The following is a 20,206-nucleotide window of genomic DNA, read 5'->3' as shown; positions in this document are numbered from 1 at the left end:
AAAATACATTCGATAAAACGTTCGATAGAAAAAAAATCAAGAGTACTCTGTGCTCTATGGTGTTGCAGCTAATTATTTTTGATCAGGATCAATCCTTTAGCTCCCACATACAACAACTTCAACAAGTATCAAGAACACGTTTTTTTCACTTGAGAAATGTTATGAAAACTGGTCATTTCCTGCCTCTTGCTGATGTTGTAAAACTAGTTCACGCTTGTGTGACCTCACTTTGGATTATTGCAACTCTTTGCAAACAAGTTGCACAAGCAAGTCTGTAAAGACACCCGCCCCCCCCCCCCCCAGCTCATTCAAAACACAGCGGTATAGGTGCTAAACTGAGCCAAGAGGAGAGTTTATATTTGTGCTTTGCTGCACTTGTTTCCCATAGAAATTCTCTCCTTTCAAACAAAGCAGGACATGACAAGTTAGCATCAAAACCCCTGCCCCCCCCACTGTTTGATGCATAATATAGATCAAATATAAGACTGACATGGTTCAAGTTTGACAAAAGTGTTGTTATTACTCACTTAAACTCAAATTTGCATGGGAATAAATAAAAATTGTTGCTATTTGTGGCACACAGAACTTTCCAATAACTCCTAGTACCAATATCGACATCGTGCGAAACAAGAGCAGGCCAGGAGAATGGTGACAGTTGCCATATTTCATTAGTATTTGTTACCAACTCTTAGTTGTGTATTATTGTGACCCAAACTAGCAAAAGCATTAGCCACAGATCACACACACACACACACACGTACTCCAACTAGATCTCGTTCACACACACGCACACACACTTTTAAGATACAGTGTATAGTAGTAGATCAGTGGTAGAGACCGACATTAATATACACTTGCATATACAGTAGGCCTAAGTGTTCATGTACAGCGACTTAAACACTCCTGGATGTACTCATTAAACATTTAACAAAATACTCCTAAATCTACTGAAACACGAAAAAAGTAGGATGGGCGGGGCATCTGGTCAGGATGCCTCGAGGACACATCATCCATGTAGTTTTAAGATAAGAAAACCTTTATTAGTCTCGCAATGGAGAAATTCCCGATTCACAGCAGCAAAGTTATGAAAGGAAGAAGTAGAACAACAAAATATAGGAGCTGCTGGAAAGGCAGCCACTCATGTGATGCCATTTTGAAGTCAAAATAACAAAAATAACACAACACAACACATAGGACACAGACAGTCGTGCAATCTTCACCACCTTTCTGCATACACTTTGTTGTCTGAAGCAGTTATAGATGAAAGAGGAGAGGATCAAAGTGTCCTTTCACCAGTGGATCAGAGACGTCATGCTGAAAATGTGCACACGTTTTTGTTACAATAACCTGTTTTATCGGTCACTATCCCATTACTGTACAAGAGTCAGACCCATGACCTGCGACTCAGACGAAGCTTTCTGACACCGGGCAGCACATTTCTCTAGAATACCTTGAGTCTTGATATTTCATTTTACCCTGCACAGATTCAAGAAACACTATGTAGCACAGCAGCCCCAGAACATAAGCGCTTCCTCCATCTTCCACATTGAGGACAGCGGGGTTTTTTTTGGGATGCTTCATTTTCGCTTCTATGAACATAAGAGCTGATGTGCCTTGCTATCAAGTTCCAGTTTTGTCTCGTCTGTCCGCAGGACATTCTCACAGATGCTTTGCAGCGTGTCCACTTGCAGCTTGGCAAATTCCAGTCTCGCTATTTGTCATCATCAGTGGTGTCCTTCTTGATCATCTCCCATGAAGTCTACTTTGGCTCAAACAAGGATGGATGCTGCGTTCTGTACATTGCCTTGGAGTTTACCGATCATTTATTTGGAGGTTGTTCTGGGTTCTTTTGTTACCATTCATATCATCGGTATATAATTTTACTCGACTAAACTGGTGTTGGGAGTAACGCGATACAAAAGTAACATGTTACTCAGTGACATTTTACAATATTGGGACAACTAGACATATTCAACAAAATTAAACACTCACAAAATAAAAGCTAGAAAGAAAAAAAATGTCATTTTATCCGTGGACAGTTCATATTATTGACAGAAATAATCTCCATAATTACATTTGCTAACTTGTCAAAGGTAATCAAGTTACAAAGTTGAAATTTTTTCTATTAAAATCTCACTTTGAAACACGTACTATATATTACTTTTACACTAGGTTCAATATTTAACATGGACAAGAAGTCATTGTTTATCATACCATTCACAGTCATGATGTCATGAAATGAAAGGCAAAACATTCGAAATACAAGCAGGAACGAAATGAAAGGCAAAACATTCGAAATACAAGCAGGAACAAACCTAAGTAAAAAACTATGTTTACAATTGTGAAGAATGAGGAGTTGCATGATTTGAATTCAATGGGCCATCAATCACAGTCCGCAAAATAGAGATCACTGATTGGCTTGCCAATCGGGCTCCCTACATTATGTGTGTAAATTAATTTTCCTGTGCTAAAGATTGTATTTGTGGTGTACAGTCTGGGATTATTTATTGAAGCAAATATCAGTTCCAATATTTATATTTTTTAAAAATACTTCTTGTAAATTGTTATTGATACAATATTAATCAAAGGTAGTGATCTCACACCATGGGGTTGAAACATTTAACATTCGACCCCACACTATGTAGTTGAAAATCCTCATTACAAATGGATGGAACCACTGACAGAGTGTTGTGGTTCATCATAAAAGGCCTGTTGTTCCAACCCTGTTTTTTGTTTGGGATTAAATTAAAATAAAAGCTTGAGTATGTGAGTGGGAATTGGCAATGTGCCTCGCAACTGTCTGGCAGTCCAGGGTGGGTCCTGCCTCTCGCTCAAAGTCAGCTGGTGGAAGAGATAGGGAACAGCTCTCCCCCAACCTTAAAGTGTGACATTAAATGAATGGCTGGAAAGGGCCTTATATCGCTCTCATTTATACACCCAATTTAACCAAAACAATGCCGCCAGAAACATGAATATAAAATGAATGTTTGAACATTTACACAAAACCATTAAAAAAAAAAAAGTCATTTGATTGGTCTTTGGCAGCCTGGTGGGCCAGTGGTTAGCGTGTTGACATCACAGTCCAGAGGTACCTGGTCAATTCCAGCTGCGGCCTCCCTGTGTGGAGTTTGCATGTTCTCCCCGGGCCTGTGTGGGGTTTCTCCGGGTACTCCGGTTTCCTCTGACATTCCAAAAACATGCATGGCAGGCTGATTGAACTCTCTAAATTGTCCCTAGGTGAGAGTGTGAGCATGGATGGTTGTTCGTCTCTGTGTGCCCTGCGATTGGCTGGCAACCGGTTTAGGGTGTTCCCCGCCTACTGTCCGAAGACTGCTGGGTAGCCTCCAGCACGCCCCGCGACCCTTGTAAGGATGAAGCAGTTCAGAAAATGGATGGATGGTTGGTGTTCGAATAGAACAATACAATGTCATGTTTTAAAGTTTCATCTTGTTACATGCTTGATTGACCTCGAAATGCTTGTGTTCAGAGCATCTTGCACACAATGGAAGCATAGAGAGATCAAGGGACCTGAGCAGATGGTACCTCACTATATCTCAGAGAGAAAGATTTAACCCTCATTAGTAGACACACTGGTGCCTGTTGTCTGACAACTTGGAAAGGAAGGTTTAACCTTGGACGGAAGGGAGTACTCGAACACTCCATCATGAGAAAGGGTCACGAGCCAGATTAGACATTTCGATTCAAGGAGAAACCACTCATTGAAATGTACACGTGTGTGTTAGTTTTTGGATGTTGGTGCTGGTACCAAGAGAATGCTTTGTCTGAGGGGCGAACCAATGGGGCCGTCCAGAGGTGTGTCAAGTTCATGAAGATGGGAGTGTTTTTCTGATATGTTTCTTGTAAGATAAGATAAGAAAACCTTTATTAGTCTCGCAATGGAGAAATTCCCAATTCATTCATGTAATTTGCATATACAATCAATAAAAAGGCCGGCAGAGGTTGCAGAGGTCGGGTGACAGTGGGGAGCGCACACCGAGTGGCTTCATGGAGAACTGCACCTCCTGCCGGCAGTGAAAGTGGATCTGTTCCTGTGTTCGGGCCTTTGTCAACTGTCCGAGTGAAAATCTCTGACAGTTGGTCTTTGTAATTCATATCTCCGATCTAACAAAACAATGTCAGCCGGAAATGTTCATAAATGGAAACTGTGCCCTAATGACCAAAATTAACATCCACAGACATCGAGCAGAAAGTCCTGTAAATAAGTGAGGGACTCTTCCACGTGAGGCGGCAAGGCTTGACCGATGTCTGCCTGGGATCTGGAGAGGAAGGCCTCCACAGATTTACAAATGGCCGCCTTTGTTAGCATATCATCGGTCTTGTAGACCCAGGATCCCGGTCGCCTTATTTCCTTGCTGACTGAGCTGTACAGATATCCTAGAGATGAAGTGGACAGTGTGGAGGTCAACAATACATCTTTATTTACCAGGATATTTACTGGTACCCAAACTATCATAACGTTATTTGAACATTCTCTCCCCGGGAGACATAATGCACAGTGGTCAGTCTATTTCAGGACAATGCAAACTTGCAAAACAATAAAAATAATAAAATAGATATCAGATATTAAAAATAGCACTGTGTGGAATAGACAACAACAAACATCATAACATGTTAACTCATGCAAGCGGATAAAAGCATTAAAATAAAGTAACTATTTTTCTACCCTGAGTACATTTTTAATCAATCCTGTGTACAAAAATGCAATGTGTAAAATTACATGCAGATGTGTTAAATATGGGAAGTAAGATAATAAAAAACAGCAAGCGCAAAGGTCCTTTATCGCGATGATCCCGGTTCGTCCGAAAATCTCACCTTTCATTGTTGTGTTGAAGCTGACGAGCAACATCCAGAGGTGTTGAACCAACTCCTCCCATTTCTTCCAACGTTCACCATCATCCTGGGGATTCAAAATGACACATCAGATTGTGGGTTCATCGTTTGCACCCCCAGCATGTCACATACCGGTATTTTTCAGTGGGCGTTTTTCATGGGTTTTGACAATATCCAGGCAAGTCTGAATTCAGAGTTGTGTGACTTCAGTCGTATCACTTTGTGCTGCAACATGCAGAGTAGCACTGAAGTCGATTGGAAGAGATCCATTCAAATGCAAGACAACACAGCTTCAGTGTAATACCGTATATTTTGCCATTTTATTGTCATTGGTGGCGTCAGAGCAGAAACCATAGGAATACAGGAACATACAGTAAAGTGTGTGTGTATGATTTTCAAATAATTTGATCATGACCGGTAAAGACATACTGCTGTGAATTTCATTCATTCATTCATTTTCCAAACCGCTTCATCCACACGAGGGTCGCGGGATGTGCTGGAGCCTATTAGGCCAGCCGTCTTCGGGCAGTAGGCGGGTGGACACCCTGAACCGGTTGCCAGCCGATCGCAGGGCACGCAGAAACGAACAACCATCGGCGCACACACTCACACCTAGGGACAATTTAGAGTGTTCAATCAGCCTGCCATGCATGTTTTTGGAATGTGGGAGGAAGCCGGAGTACCCGGAGAAAACCCACCTAGGCCTGGGGAGCACATGCAAACTCCACACAGGAAGGCCGGGGCCGGGCTCGAACCCAGATCGACGCTCTCACCACTGGACCACCGTGCCGCCCGATACCGAGCATTGTGACATATTAAACTCTGCATTCATAGATGGCACATAAGTAAATGGCAGCATATTATCATTTATGTGCAGGCACACAGTTTGGAATTTGGCCGACTCTTCTGCATCATGCTGAGTGTTCTGGCTTGGTGTGTGTGTCCTTTTACATGCAAGCACGGGGAGAACATGCAAACTTCACACAGGCAGGCTGGAGCTGGAATTGAACCCGGCACCTCTGCACTGTGAAGTCAACGTGCTAACCACTCGACTACTGGGCCGCCTGCTGTGAATTTCATTTTGAAAATCTAATAATTTTACAAAAACACGAGAATTTGAATTGTTGGCAGTTATAATAATAATAATTCAAAAGGTACTACTAAAATCTTTGGATATACCTGTACAGGATTTTTCCCACTCATGTTGTCTTTACCTTTAATGTCACCGGTTAAAAAAAAAAGTAACAAGAGTATATTGTATGTGGAACTTCAAAACCCAATACAGGATTGCAGTTGTTTTCATTGCAGCACTCAGGTAGATAAGCAGTGCTCAATCGCAAGGTGTGCGGTGAAGAGTCACTCACAGCAATTTTTTGGGCAATGGCCAATGTCAATTGTGTTTGGCTGTGTCAAATGCTGTGCGATGGGTCTTAGGTTTAAGGGTGTTTTAATAAGCTTAGATGTGTTTAAAGCGGCAGCGCGATGTTCGACTGGTTAGCACGTCAGCCTCACTGTGCAGAGGTCCAGGGTTCTATTCCAGGCTCTGGACTTCCTGTGTAGAATTTGCATATTCTCCCGATGCCTGTGTGGGTATTCTCCGGGTACCATTATTCAAACGGCTTATCTTTGGGCAGTAGGCAGGGTACACCCTGAACTGATTGCCAGCCAATCACAGGGCACACATAGACATACAACCATTCATACTCGCGATCACATCTTGAGACAATATAGAGTATCCAATTAACCTATTGCGTATGTTTTTGGAATGTGGGAGGAAATCGGAAAACCCCACGCAGGTACGGGAAGAACATGCAAACTCCACACAGGAAGGCCAGGACCCGGAATCGAACCCATGACCTCCGTACTGTGAGGGTGAGGTTCTAACCAGTCGACCACCACGCCGCCTCCATACATAACATTTAGTTATCAATTCATGAATTTCGATAATACTTCGTGACATGTGCGGTAGTCACCGTTGGGTCTGCAGCCAGTGTGCAGTTCTCCAAAAAGTGCAACAAGCGACTGAGCGACATTGGCACAGTCATTTTCAGTGGGCACGCTTGGTCCAGTAGATGTTCCAGCAGCTTCCATCTGAGCAGGTGATTCTGCAGGCTGTCCAGCAGCAGGAGCCTGGGAGACATTTGGGGAGAAAGAGAATCTCAGGAGAAGAGGGTAATTGTGTAGCAGGAGAACAGAAACATTTTCTAGTTCATTACGTTATTTGCTCTTCTCTCAACCTCACCTGTGTGCTCGCAGGGGCTCGATGCTAATGAGTGTGAAAAAGAGCTCCTGGGACAATTTCGGTGCACTGAGTGCAGGAGAACGATCCACCTCTAAAGCCAGACATAGCATCCTCTGGAGAATGGACACGATTCTGCAAGGTTACAAAAGTTAGTCTTCCAAGTGAAGAAGGGAAAAAAAACAGTATTTAATACTTAATACTTGTTGTTGTTCTTGTCACATTAATGCTCACAAAGTATGCGGGACTTACCTGATATGCTCATCTTTCTCTCTGGCGGTTTCATTACTCTTTTCACTTTCAGTCGATTTCATAATGGCAGAAAACAACCACTTAATGGCATCCCTAGAAGAGCAACATAATTGACCAGAGGTTGGTACAGTTGCCAAAAACTAGGCCCAATCAAGAGAATTTGTTACGTTAGCATAATTTAAATAAAAGTAAAAATTCATCCGCCGAATGACTTGAGTAAGAGAATTCAGTCACTGCTGAGTCAGTTACAAATGAATCAACAACTATTTTGATAATTATCAAAAGAATAATGAATCGTTGAAGGATTTAATTTAAAATTGTCCAAATATTCTGATACCGGTCTCTCAACAGTTAGTTGATAGTTGATTGATGGAGTCCTTTATGAAAGCAGACTCATTATCTTTTGAGTTTTTCCAAAATATAGCATTTGCAAACATTTCCTTTGTTTTTTGTCTTCGTATTGTATTGTATTGCTACCGCTCTCTTGACAGTTATATTAACATATTGAGGAATTTTAATTATTTGCAATGTCTGTATTGTTCTATTGTTAAAAAATAAGTAAATAAATAAAGATTTTACTGGACAATAACACTGACCTTTTTTGACAACTTTCTGACACAATCATTACCAATTTATTGAAATGAAGTGAGCTTAATCCATCCATCCATCTTCCGAACCGCTTGATCCTCACTAGGGTCGCGGGGGGTGCTGGAGCCTATCCCAGCCTACTTCGGGTAGTAGGCGGGGGACACCCTGAATCAGTTGCCAGCCTATCGCAGGGCACACAGAGACGAACAACCATTCACGCCCACACTCACACCTAGGGACAATTTAGAGCGTCCAATCAGCCTGCCATGCATGTTTTTGGAATGTGGGAGGAAACCGGAGCACCCGGAGAAAACCCACGCAGGCCCGGGGAGAACATGCAAACTCCACACAGGGAGGCCGCAGCTGGACTTGAACCCGGTACCTCTGCACTGTGAAGCCGACGTGCTAACCACTGGACTACCAGGCCGCTGAGCTTAATCTAGTATGAAAATAACAGTGGCCAACTATTTTTAATGGTCAACAATTTCTTCATCAGAAATGCACGTCAACTATTGTATATACATTTTTAGCGCTGACTCCGAATTGTCCCTTATTTTTTTTCTCTAGCACATCAGGTTTTCATAATAATAATACAAAAACAAAAATATACCATGAATATATGTATTTAGTAACATTTATGAATTAAAGGTTAGGTTCAGCAACAGATGTCTTTTTTTTCTGAAACCTCATTGTTATAATTTACAACGCATGGTAAAAATCCATATTGCAATCAATTGTTGGTTGTTTATGTCTGCCGTGCGTTTGGTTGGCCACCAGACCAGTGTGTATCCCACCTGGGATAAGCTCCAGCTCCATCTGCCACCCAAATCAGGACAAGCGGTACAGAAAATGGATGGAAGGATAACTGATACCTTGGTCTGTGACTTTGGTTTATCTAAAAGGGCCAGGTCCTTTGCAAATAAAAGTCTTTTGTGACCAAGCACAACCACTGACGGAGTGACTCATGTAATTGTTTCGGTTCATAATAATCAACCTTTTTTTGGGGGTGTGGGGGGGGGGGGTATAAAATGGTGGCCGAGTTACAAAACATTGATCCGTTTCCTTTCCAAGATAGGCCCGTCGGTTCCTAGATACCAAACTCACTGTACTTGTGGGAAGTGTTGATTGCATGACAATGTAGCTCTTGCGATTGAGTGATGGAGTTCAGACGTGGACTTTTTGTGAGAGAAGTCATCCTCCAAGGTCTGCACAACATACTCCAGGAGCATGCGCACCACCTCAGGGTGATGCTTCTCTTTCTCATCCTGATGAAAAGGGGCCAGCGTAAGAACATCTGTAAAGTGATAGCTTGTACAATCCTTAAATGTCATCGAGATTTTGGACATCAGACTGTTGAACTTACTTTATTTCAGACATCATTAATTGATCAACTCGTGAGCAAAATAGTTTTACAATATGAACAAAGTGGAGATAGACCAGTGTCAGACAAAGCGCCGTGTTCAACTATACGAGCAAGCTCGCAGCGATAAATTCCCCAGTGTTCAGTACCTGAGTGGACATGACTGCTGTCAACATCTCCCAGCTCCAAGGTACTGTCTTTTTATCCACCAGGTGGTGTCTACGATCAAAGCGTGATTTCAATCCATGAATAAGAATATTGGAATTTCATAAAGTGATATGATTTTGGGTCATTTTCTTTGGACGGACTATCATTCACCCTGGCGGTTGTTAGCCCTCTCTTACCTTTGTGTCCTCATCAACAGATTCCAGGCCCGCACGCAAAGATGGCGTGGACACTGTGAGTCCAGCAGGATGCCTCTTAGCACGTGGGACATGACATCCTTGGGAAGACAGTAACCAGGTTGTAGGAGGTCCGACAAAAGCTGCAACGTGCCTTCGTGGTAGTTCTGGTCCATGGTGATGTAAACTAGGCTGAGTCTTTGCTCGCACCCAACTATTGATTTGTCACATTTCACATTTTCCTCATGCACCTAGAAAGACAGCATATGATAGGTCCATGCTTAAAGGGTGCGAATAAGTGAATTCAGGTACAAAAATGTGAATAAGTGTACCAACCAGAGTATTTGCTAATCCATCCATTAATATCTGGCATGCACGTGGGCACACAAAATGCCTTTCATCCTGACTGGCCCCCCTGAATTCAACATCAGCATTTCCTTCGCCATCACTCTCCCCTTGCCACATGAAATATGTTGGACTGTCTAGCTCCGCTTCATGGCCACCTGCCCAACAGCCATCCAAATCTTCACTTTTCGATATGGAGCAAGGAGAGTCAACAGGAACGCTCTGGGACAGGTGATCAGACCTGTTTGACTCGCTATCACTCACATCCTCTGTAGCTCTTTGCGAAATGATGGTCCCATCTTGTTTATGGTCACGTGTGGACATCAGGTTTTCTATGTTGTTGTTTGTGTAACATGAGGCATGGGTGAATGCGGCGTCATCCATTTCATCTGTATGAACGCTGTGCGGTTGTCCGGGACACATTGACCTCTGCGTGGCATCTTCACTTAAACTAAGAGAAGCGTTCTGTCCTGAACGTGTAGCTTCTGTCACTCTCGTTTCTAGAAAAGGATGGTTTTTTGGTATTCTGCCCTGCTTAGATGATTTTTGTATATGTAAATCAAGTTCATTTGAAGCGTCATGTTTCCATGTTCTTTTTAGTACGCTGTCCTCTTGTTTGGACTTTTTCGTCAAAGTGTTCTCATTGAAGTTTGTTCGTCTTTCATGCAACTTCACATCTGGAAGAGCCTTTGTTGCTTCTCTCTCCCCTGTCGGTGCCTAGAAAAAGGGAAGTTACAATATCTTATTTGTAATTGCAGACAGGAAAAATATGCCCAGATGGGAATTGGGCATTGGAATTTGTGCCCAAAACCGTGCACAAATTGACATTAAAACATCAGAGCCTCTGTCCCATCCTGTGAATATACCCACTCCTATTGATTCAAAACAAACAAACAAAAATCTTCATTTGGTGCATCTTGAAGCAGATGAGACAAAATGGATTTCACTCCATGCTTGTAGCGCGAATGAATTATCATTCGTACGACCCAATAAGAGCCATGTGAGCACTCCTCTCCTCACAGTAGAAAGGGTGGTGCAGTCAACAGAAGCATGGAGAAAACAAATCGGCAATATATGCACATCGCTGATGATAAAAGGAGGCAAGTTTTCAAAATTCACCTTGCTTTGATGAATCAGATGTCAGCATTGCTGATAAATGTGGGTAAATTCATTTGATGAAGAAATTAGACATGACCCGAGTGAGGACAAGCAGTACAAGGGATGGCTGTATGTAAATTTATTGCAACGAGCATGCTTTGCAGCACTCTGTAAATAGGTAAATGGAACCACCCTAGACCCATTTTACACACTCCCTTTAAAACCGTATTTCCATATTGTGCCTTTTTGGAAGACTGTGCGTGTAAGTATTGTTTCCAAACTGCTTATTATTAAACAAAAACATGATGGGCTGCAGGTGGGCTTCCCTACCACCAGGCTGAGCAAATTTAATAAGAGATTCACTGTCACTGAATGTTTACGTCGTACTCAAGTAATTATTTGGGAGACTACTTTTTACTTGAGTCATATTGTTGTTAACTGCAGCTGCTGTGAAAGTGCCACATAAAGATGAGTTGAGTTCCATAATGTCCACTGTAAAACGTTGTTACTGCTTCCTGCTAGAATACATTTTGTAAGCGCGCGAGCAAGTTATGAAAAAAAAGTTGTTAAAAAGAAGGTTTTAATTTAATTTTGCGTCACATGATGGTGTACCGCACCGACTGTCCGAAGACGGCTGGGATAGGCTCCAGCACCCCCGCGTCAGTCACACAGTTAGTTCAGTAATCCAAAGATAAATAGGTAATATTCAGTCTTCCAATTTAGTTGCATTGTAGTGTGTACATAGTATTAGGATTAGTTGAGTCAAACATCGACACGGTCGTAATTTGGAGTGAAGCGATATAATAAGCATCTCAAATACAAACTGCAATACTGATCACTGTGCAGCAGGAGTCCTCTCAGAGCTGATATGAATGAATCATCGCGTAATGAACCATTGGCTGATACGCGAAAAACAATGTCTCATTCACTTTTTTGAAGTCAAGATGGCGCCCAAGTAGACAGCCGTCGGCAAGTGCTCTCATGAGCCTTGCTTTTTTTGTTGTTTTTTGGTTTGTTTTGTCACTTTGTGTTTGTTGTTACGTCGTGTGGACCTGCTGTGGACTTTTTTCAGCATTTTTTGGCCACGACATTCATCAAGGAGGAGACTGTGCTCGGTGGTTGCGCCTTCTCGGCAGCATGGGTATACCAGCACTGTTTTTGCCTGGGAGGAATGTTGGCGCCATTTGACTGTCGTTGCTGGACAGTCCCGGGGCGCTTGTGTCTTGCGCCTGTTATGGGCAGCATTTTTCACTGCCCCACTTTGTTCAGCGGAGAGATCGGTGCTGTTGAACGGTCTGCGGCTGGATGGATGGAAGGCTTGAGGAGCCGACGATGAGAAGAAAGGAGCGTTAGCGCGGAGCGCCGATGCGGATGTGGAACTGGGAGGGAGTCGCGGCTTGGAATTGAAGTGGATTTACATGGGACAGGAGATGTGAGCCAATCTCTTTTTCGTCAATGGACGCTAGAGCTTCGTGTTTGCTTTCAAAACTTAGCTTGTAGCAGACGTGTGCACATTTTCAGCATGACGTCTCTGATCCACTGGTGAAAGGACACTTTGATCCTCTCTTTCATCTATAACTGCTTCAGACAACAAAGTGTATGCAGAAAAGTCAAGTCAAGTCAACAGTATTTATAGAGCACTTTCAAACTTCAAAAGTGGTGAAGATTGCACGACTGTCTGTGTCCTATGTGTTGTGTTATTTTTGTTATTTTGACTTCAAAATGGCACCGCGTGAGTGGCTGCCTTTCCAGCAGCTCCTATATTTTGTTGTTCTACTTCTTCCTTTCATAACTTTGCTGCTGTGAATCGGGAATTTCTCCATTGCGAGGTTTTCTTACTTTGCCCATCACTACAGCTTAAATACACGTGTGAGCTTTTGTTCAATTGTTAATTATTATCATTTTATATTTCAGCATTGTATTATTTTATGTTAGTTACCTAAATTATTTTCTGTTTAATACTTTCTGAAATATTCTTATGTTGCTTACATGTGATTGGGGAAGAAAAGCAGGAAGGTGGGACATTACTGAAAGGGGGAGTGTTCGTGCGAGAGTTAGGGGGCAGCCGTTGGGAAAAAAAAGGAAGAGCTGTTTTCAAACGAAGTCGTCCTCTCCTTTTTGCCCATTCTAAACGTAGAGCAATCCATCTAAAACCTACGAACCCCTCAACTTACACACGCAACGCCCACCCGATGCGACGGAAAAGACACAACGCTGAGACAAGTTTTCACTTCGCGTTTTTCGATCATCAGATTCTAAACGACGACGTAACGCGGCACTAGCTTAAAAGCAGCACCCACTCGACATGACCGAAGAAACGTGTTCGCTTCGCCGTTTTCATTCATCAGATTCGAAACGAAGACGTAGGAGCGAGCGGGCGATAGCCAGTGGGAGCGAGCGAGCGACAGCCAGTGGTCGTCTGGGGCTCCGGCGGCGGCTGACCCATTGGTTCCGCGCCGGTGGCTGGGTTCACGCCAGGGGGGCTAGCGGCGGTCGACCCATTGGTCGGACGTGGGCAGCGGGGTCCACCCCATAAAACTAACCGGCCGGTCAGTGAGCCAGGCGGAGGCACGGCACGCTCGACCACCGAGGCAGCGCGAGCAAGCGATAGCCTGCTGGCGTGGTTGGGCGAGAGGACTCTTTGGGGCTCCGGTGGCGGCGGTGCTGGCAGCTGGAGCCACCACCACTTGAGGCCAACCTGCTGAACGGTTAATCCGGCAGCAGCGGCGGAAAAGTTCGAACACCGCGGCGGTGCCGTCCGGGGAGGCCACAGGCCCACTGCCACGTCACCAACTTCCGGGTTCGCAGAAAGACCACAGCACACCTCATCAACTAGCTGACAGCCGGCTAGCAACAAAAGCTGAAAAATGCCGCCCAAACGGGGACAAGATATTAAACAGGACGAAGAATTGATGACCCTTACGCAAGTCAACGAACTACTCACGCAACAAAAAGAACTGTTCACAGCACTCATTCAGCAACAACAGGATCACTTCAAAGGATTTGTAAAGATGATACTGGACTCAACAAACACACGACTCGACAATTATTCCAGGGAAGTACAAGAACTGAAAACAAGTCTTAATTTTACCCAAAAGGAGGTCGATGACATTAAAAAACAACAAACGAATGGAACTGACCATTGCAAAACCATGCAAACTGAAATCTATAAAGTATGTGACAGTATGCTGGTTTTAACAGACAAGATGGACTACTTAGAGGGACAATCTAAAAGAAATAACTTGATAATCGATGGAATTGAAGAAATGCAAGGAGAAACGTGGACCGAAACGGAGCAAAAAGTGAAAAAAATCTTCAAGGAGCAACTGCATTTAAAGGAGACAATCGAGGTGGAAAGAGCCCACCACACGGGGAGACACGAATCGGGAAGACCTCGACCAAGGCCAGTCGTGGTGAAATTTGAAAAGTATAAGGACAAAACCATGATTCTACAGAGAGCAAAATACTTAAAAGGTACCAAAATCTACATTAATGAAGATTATACAGATATGGTACGTCATAAAAGAAAAGAATTGCTTCCAAAACTAAAAGCGGCACGTCAAAGAGGGGAAATTGCCTACTTGAGGCACGACAAACTCATCGTCCACCCCCGCACTCCAATTCAACGGGCTCGACTTCAACATGCTGAAAGCTGATTACCACCAGACAAAACTTTGACTTAATAGATATAGGAAACAAACAACACAAACATGGACTTTAAAATCTTTGATTACGCTGAACACAAGACATTCGACCCAGAGAACAACTTGGACCCAGACAATAATTTCTTCAATCATAATCACAGCATCACAAACTCAGAGTATTATACGGATGAACAATTCAACACAAATGTAGAACTGAAAAAGACATTTTCAGTGATACATATAAATAGAAGAAGTCTTTATAAAAATTTCACCAAAATCAAAGAATATTTGACTACATTTAATAAATTTACAATAATTGCCATATCAGAAACTTGGCTTGATGATGAAAAAACAAGTGAAATGAAAATTGATGGATATGAAATGTATGCAACTCATAGGGAAGACAAAAAAGGAGGGGGAGTAGCAATATATGTAGATAAAACACTGAAATGCAGCAAAATTGAGAGCCTGACAAACACAACTGAGAATCTAATGGAATGTCTAACTCTTGAAATACATATTAAAAATGCATCAAATGTTATTAAAAGTTGCGTTTATAGGACACCAGGATCTTGTCTAGACACATTTAATAAAAAATTGACAGATATGCTGAGTTGTTCTAATGACAAGAAAACACGAATGATATGTGGCAACTTTAACATCAACTTATTAAACCCAAATGGACACAAAAAAACAACAGATTTCATAAATACAATGTATAGCAACGGTCTTTTCCCAGTCATTCTGAGACCCAGCAGAATAACAGTTGATATGGCCACATTGATAGATAATATATTTATAAATAAGATTGATCATAAAAAGGAAAGTGGACTTCTCATAACTGATATAAGTGACCATCTCCCGGTCTTTGCAGTCTTTCACAATTACATTGATAGAAAAACTAAACCAATAACCCACACATCAGAAATAAGACTCAGAACCCAACATTCCATCGCAGCTTTCAAGCTCGACCTAGACAAGCAAAATTGGTCTGAGGTCTACACAAATGAAGATCCAAATATTGCGTTTGACGCATTTCAGTCAATCATAACCTTCTTATACGACAAGCATTTCCCAGTAATTAAAGTCACCAGAAAGTTCAAAGAACAAGGTAAGCCATGGATAACAAAAGGCATAGAAAATGCATGTAAAAAGAAAAACAATCTATACAAATCGTTTCTAAAATCCAGAACTAAAGAAGCTGAAACAAAATATAAGACTTATAAAAACAAATTTGTAAAAATTATAAGAACTAGCAAGAGAGACCATTTTCATGCATTATTAGAGTAAAATAAAAGCAACACTCAAGAAATTTGGAAAATCTTAAATCATGTAATTAGAAATAGCTCTAATAAAGTAGATTATCCGCAGTATTTTATGAAAGACAAAAATACCATAATTGAGGAAACTGCAGAAATAGCAAATGAATTTAATGAATATTTTGTTAATATCGGCAGTAACTTAGCAAAACAAATTCCTGATCCAAAAAATTCTTAGAAAAAAATCCTTCCACAATGTTTCTTACTGCTGTGAATCAAAATGAAATATTAAATATTGAAAAACATATCAAAGTAAAAAGTCAATTGACTGTTTTAATATTGATATGACAATAGTAAAACAGATTATAGAATTTGTAGTGCGACCCTTTACAAAATTCTGCAACCTGTCATTTAAATTCGGTATTTTTCCATCAAAAATGAAAACAGCTAAAGTCATTCCAATTTTTAAAAGTGGAGAAAAACAATGCTTTACAAATTATAGACCAATATCACTGCTACCACAATTTTCAAAAATATTAGAAAAATTATATTCTCGCAGACTTGACAACTTCATATATAAACACATGCTATTAAGTGAAAATTAATATGGCTTCAGAGAAAAACGGACCACCTTAATGGCAGCAATGGAGTTTGTGGAAGCAATAGCTACTAATATACAGTAGATAATAGATAAATGGATTGAAAGTTATTTAGAAAACAGATATCAGTATGTGCAGTTCAAAAACAAAAAATCCAATTTACTGAAGATTATCCATGGAGTGCCTCAGGGGTCAGTGCTAGGACCAAAACTATTCATTTTATATATAAATGATATCTGTAGTGCGTCAAAACAATTCAAATGCGTCCTATTCGCCGATGACACAACCTTTACTGCTCTGGAAAAAATACGAAACAACTCCTGAAAACTGTGGAAAATGAATTGACAAAATTAAAAAACTGGTTCGACAGAAATAAACTATCTTTAAATTTAACAAAAACTAAGTTAGTTGTTTTTGGCACGAGACCAATCAAAGACCAAGTTAAAATAAAGATAAATTCAATTGAAATAGAACGAGTCTATGAAAATAAGTTTCTTGGACTAGTAATAGATACAAAACTATCCTGGAAGCCACACATAGAAAACATTAAAAGAAAAATATCCAAAACTATCGGGGTACTCCACAAAACTAAGGATGTGTTGAATAAGAGCTCCTTGTATACATTATATTACTCATTATTACTCCCATATATGACCTACTGTGTAGAAATATGGGGGAAAGCCTGTAAAACAAACACACTCCCTGTTTTAAAACTACAAAAAAAGGCAATCAGAATAATCAATAGGTCTAAATATATAGAACCCACAAATCCAATATTCATCAAATTAAACACAATGAAATTCTACGACCTGGTTGACTTAAAAATCACCCAATTAATGTATAAAGCACATAACAATCTCCTTTGCCAAAATATCCAGCAGCTTTTTGAAATTAGAGAGAGCTCTTATAATCTAAGGGGTACTAATCAATACAAAAATATCCAGAACAAGAACAAACATCAAGCAAAGATGTGTATCAGTAATAGGTGTCAATCTGTGGAATAAGCTTGAAACGGACCTGAAAATGAGTACCGGTAAATCGTTGGAGGAGTTCAAAATCCAATTCAAAAGATTAGTACAAAAAAACTACATGAATCAGAATTAAGAAGATAAATTTGATATACTTATAAAATATAGTAATACAACTGTTTGTTCTTGTTTTGGATTTTGATCAACTTATCAATTGTATTCAAGAAATGCTAATTATAATGAATATGAGAAAATTGAAATAAAAAAAGAGAAAGAATAACTATACTGTATATATACAAACCAAAAGGTGTACAAATAGAAAAGTATAGTATACATAAGGGTAAAAGTATCTGATGATATGTATATTTTTCTTTTTCTTTGTTTTGAAAAATGATCAATTCAAATTGCTACATAATAAGGGGTAGGACTGGATAAGTTATTTACTTCTTCCTACTCCTTTGAGCATACAACTGTGATGATGTGTTTTTTTTCTTTTATCTACTTTCAAATTTTCCTTTCATAATTTTTGTTTGACTTTTGTCAACCTGTTATTGTATGTACTATATATGCTCAATAAACAAACAAACAAACTACATGCTAACCACCCCTGCTCTAGCGGAACATGGTGCCTTCCCAAAGAGGTTTCTGTTGCGCAATTTGCGCTTATCTATCGTACTTACAGATGGGTTGATGGTGGCATCTTCGACATTAACTAGCACAGTCGTGGTGGACTTTGGCTCGGCGACAGAGATGTGGTAGGAGCCCACAAATTCCACATCCGAGCAGTCTTCATCACTGTCGGAATCAGACCTGATGGTGCGGACAACCTTCATCTTTCCTCTTCCTTCGAACAATGTCGAGGTTTTCGAGGGCCAAAAAGAGGCGATGTAAAGCACCGAACGACATTTATTTACCGTAAAACAAGACCAGCTATTTCACAAGAGGCAGGGAATATTTGAGCAAGTCTGCATACTTGTCATTACATATTTACATGACGCCTTCCTGCTTCTTCGTATGTTTTTTTCTTCTTCTGTTATACACACAGAGGAGAGCTTTTGGCATTAATTACTGTCATCTACCGTAACGGAGTGGTACCACAGTGATGGGCAATTTATGCAAAAACGTCACATGTGATTTATTAAAACGGATAGATGAGACAGGTCAATCGTAGATATAATAAAATCATTTTATATATAAAATAATCATAAATTAATTCATTTTTCTCAACCTATTTTCTTCACTAGGGTTGTGGGAATGCATTCATTTACTTTTTAAAATTTGTAAACTAAATATTTACAATGAATGCTCAATTATTTCATAAAATCTAAGGAGCTATTGCAGGCGGCCCGGTGTCCAGTGGTTAGCGCGTCGACATCACAGTGCAGAGGTACCAGGTTCAATTCCAGCTCCGGCCTCCCTGTGTGGAGTTTGCATGTTCTCCCCGGGCCTGTGTGGGTTTTCTCCGGGTACTCCGGTTTCCTCTGACATTCCAAAAACATGCATGGCAGGCTGATTGAACTCTCTAAATTGTCCCGAGGTGAGAGTGTGAGCGCGGATGGTTGTTCGTCTTGCCCTGCGATTGGCTGGCAACCAGTTCAGGGTGTCCCCTGCCTACTGCCCGAAGACAGCTGGGATAGGCTCCAGCACCAGCCACGACTCTTGTGAGGATAAGCGGATTAGAAAATGGATGGATGGATAAGGTATTGCATGTGAAAGTGCGACAAAATGTAGACTTGTCATGCGGATCTGCAAACCACTAGTAACCATGTTCCTCATTGTCTACTTGGCTATGATACAGTAATTATTTGATAACATTTGAATCGTGTACTTTTTAAAAATGTAATATAAGTTTTCATTTTTTTGTAAATCAAATCATCTGCACACCATTTATTTATAAGACTGTTATTGTAAGGTGAGTGTGAAATTATAATAAATTGTTGAACCTATTACTGTTCAAAGGATTTTTTTTTTTTTTACAAATTCGGGGGGTGGGGGGATGCCAATACTTGCATTGTTCTCCCCTCTATTAGTTGCAGGAATCAGTCACTCACCCTGCAAATTGTGAGATGTGATGTATGACTTCAATACAGTTTAACTATCGAATTTTAGGGGGAAAATGGCTACATTATTGCTGCATCGGGACTCCTGAAAATGTTTTAAGATTTGGAGTGATCCGTATGTGACCTGCAGGCCATACTCTATTACCCATTCTTCATACACACGCGGACATGCACACACACACACACACACACACACACACACACACACAACACACACACACACACGGGTATACAGTATATATATATATATATATATATATAGAGAGAGAGAGAGAAACAAACAAACGAAAAAGGAGAAAATATTTCAGCCTTCAGACATAGGGAGATTTAAATATCATAATTTTATGTCTAATGTGTGTGTGATTGTAAAAAAATAAACGTTTGTTGGGATTTGTATATATGCACAGGAATCATATAGCAAATATGAAAGTGTTAATTAGTAAATTTAGAATGTTGGTAGCTTAATGCGTTTGTTTAAAACAAATATTTATTGTTACAGTATTTGTGACACTAACACCTTCAAGAATACTGTGTTCATTTCAGTTCTTCACCGCCACAAAATGCCCCAAACCAATCAGCCGTTCAATGAGCGCCACTTGAGG

General features: G+C 40.8%; 2 protein-coding genes across 2 annotated transcripts; one reads left to right on the top strand and one right to left on the bottom strand.

Moving 5' to 3' along the window:
* Positions 1-1,805: 1,805 nt before the first annotated feature.
* On the bottom strand, positions 1,806-18,555 carry simc1 (SUMO interacting motifs containing 1). The gene is made up of 10 exons (XM_086134347.1): positions 18,225-18,555; positions 9,968-10,693; positions 9,635-9,882; positions 9,440-9,509; positions 9,035-9,195; positions 7,343-7,435; positions 7,094-7,225; positions 6,825-6,981; positions 4,834-4,918; positions 1,806-4,395 (listed from the first exon to the last, which is right to left on the bottom strand). Exons 1-10 carry the CDS (start codon positions 18,375-18,377, stop codon positions 4,184-4,186), a joined length of 2,037 nt encoding a protein of 678 aa, XP_085990473.1. The 5' UTR covers positions 18,378-18,555; the 3' UTR covers positions 1,806-4,183.
* On the top strand, positions 13,156-18,149 carry LOC147208399 (uncharacterized). Its single transcript, XM_086134362.1, has one exon. The coding sequence runs from the start codon at positions 14,785-14,787 to the stop codon at positions 16,006-16,008; it is 1,224 nt and encodes a 407-aa protein (XP_085990488.1). The 5' UTR covers positions 13,156-14,784; the 3' UTR covers positions 16,009-18,149.
* Positions 18,556-20,206: the final 1,651 nt, after the last annotated feature.

Source organism: Hippocampus guttulatus, chromosome 2, assembly GCF_054856545.1.
Source record: "Hippocampus guttulatus isolate MCC_2025c chromosome 2, RoL_Hgut_1.0, whole genome shotgun sequence".
NCBI lineage: Eukaryota > Metazoa > Chordata > Actinopteri > Syngnathiformes > Syngnathidae > Hippocampus > Hippocampus guttulatus.
The sequence above is the reverse complement of the archived record's forward strand: the minus strand, read 5'-3'. Positions and strand labels throughout refer to the sequence as shown.

Bases quoted from the DNA above. Each gene is read 5' to 3' on its own strand.
- LOC147208399 (XM_086134362.1), top strand. From the start codon at position 14,785: ATGGACTTTAAAATCTTTGATTACGCTGAACACAAGACATTCGACCCA.
- simc1 (XM_086134347.1), bottom strand. From the start codon at position 18,377: ATGAAGGTTGTCCGCACCATCAGGTCTGATTCCGACAGTGATGAAGAC. The intron at 10,694-18,224 runs GTAAGTACGATA...CCCTTTTTCTAG, and splicing joins ATGCCACCATCAACCCATCT to GCACCGACAGGGGAGAGAGA. The intron at 9,196-9,439 runs GTACTGAACACT...CCTTTTCATCAG, and splicing joins CAGCAGTCATGTCCACTCAG to GATGAGAAAGAGAAGCATCA.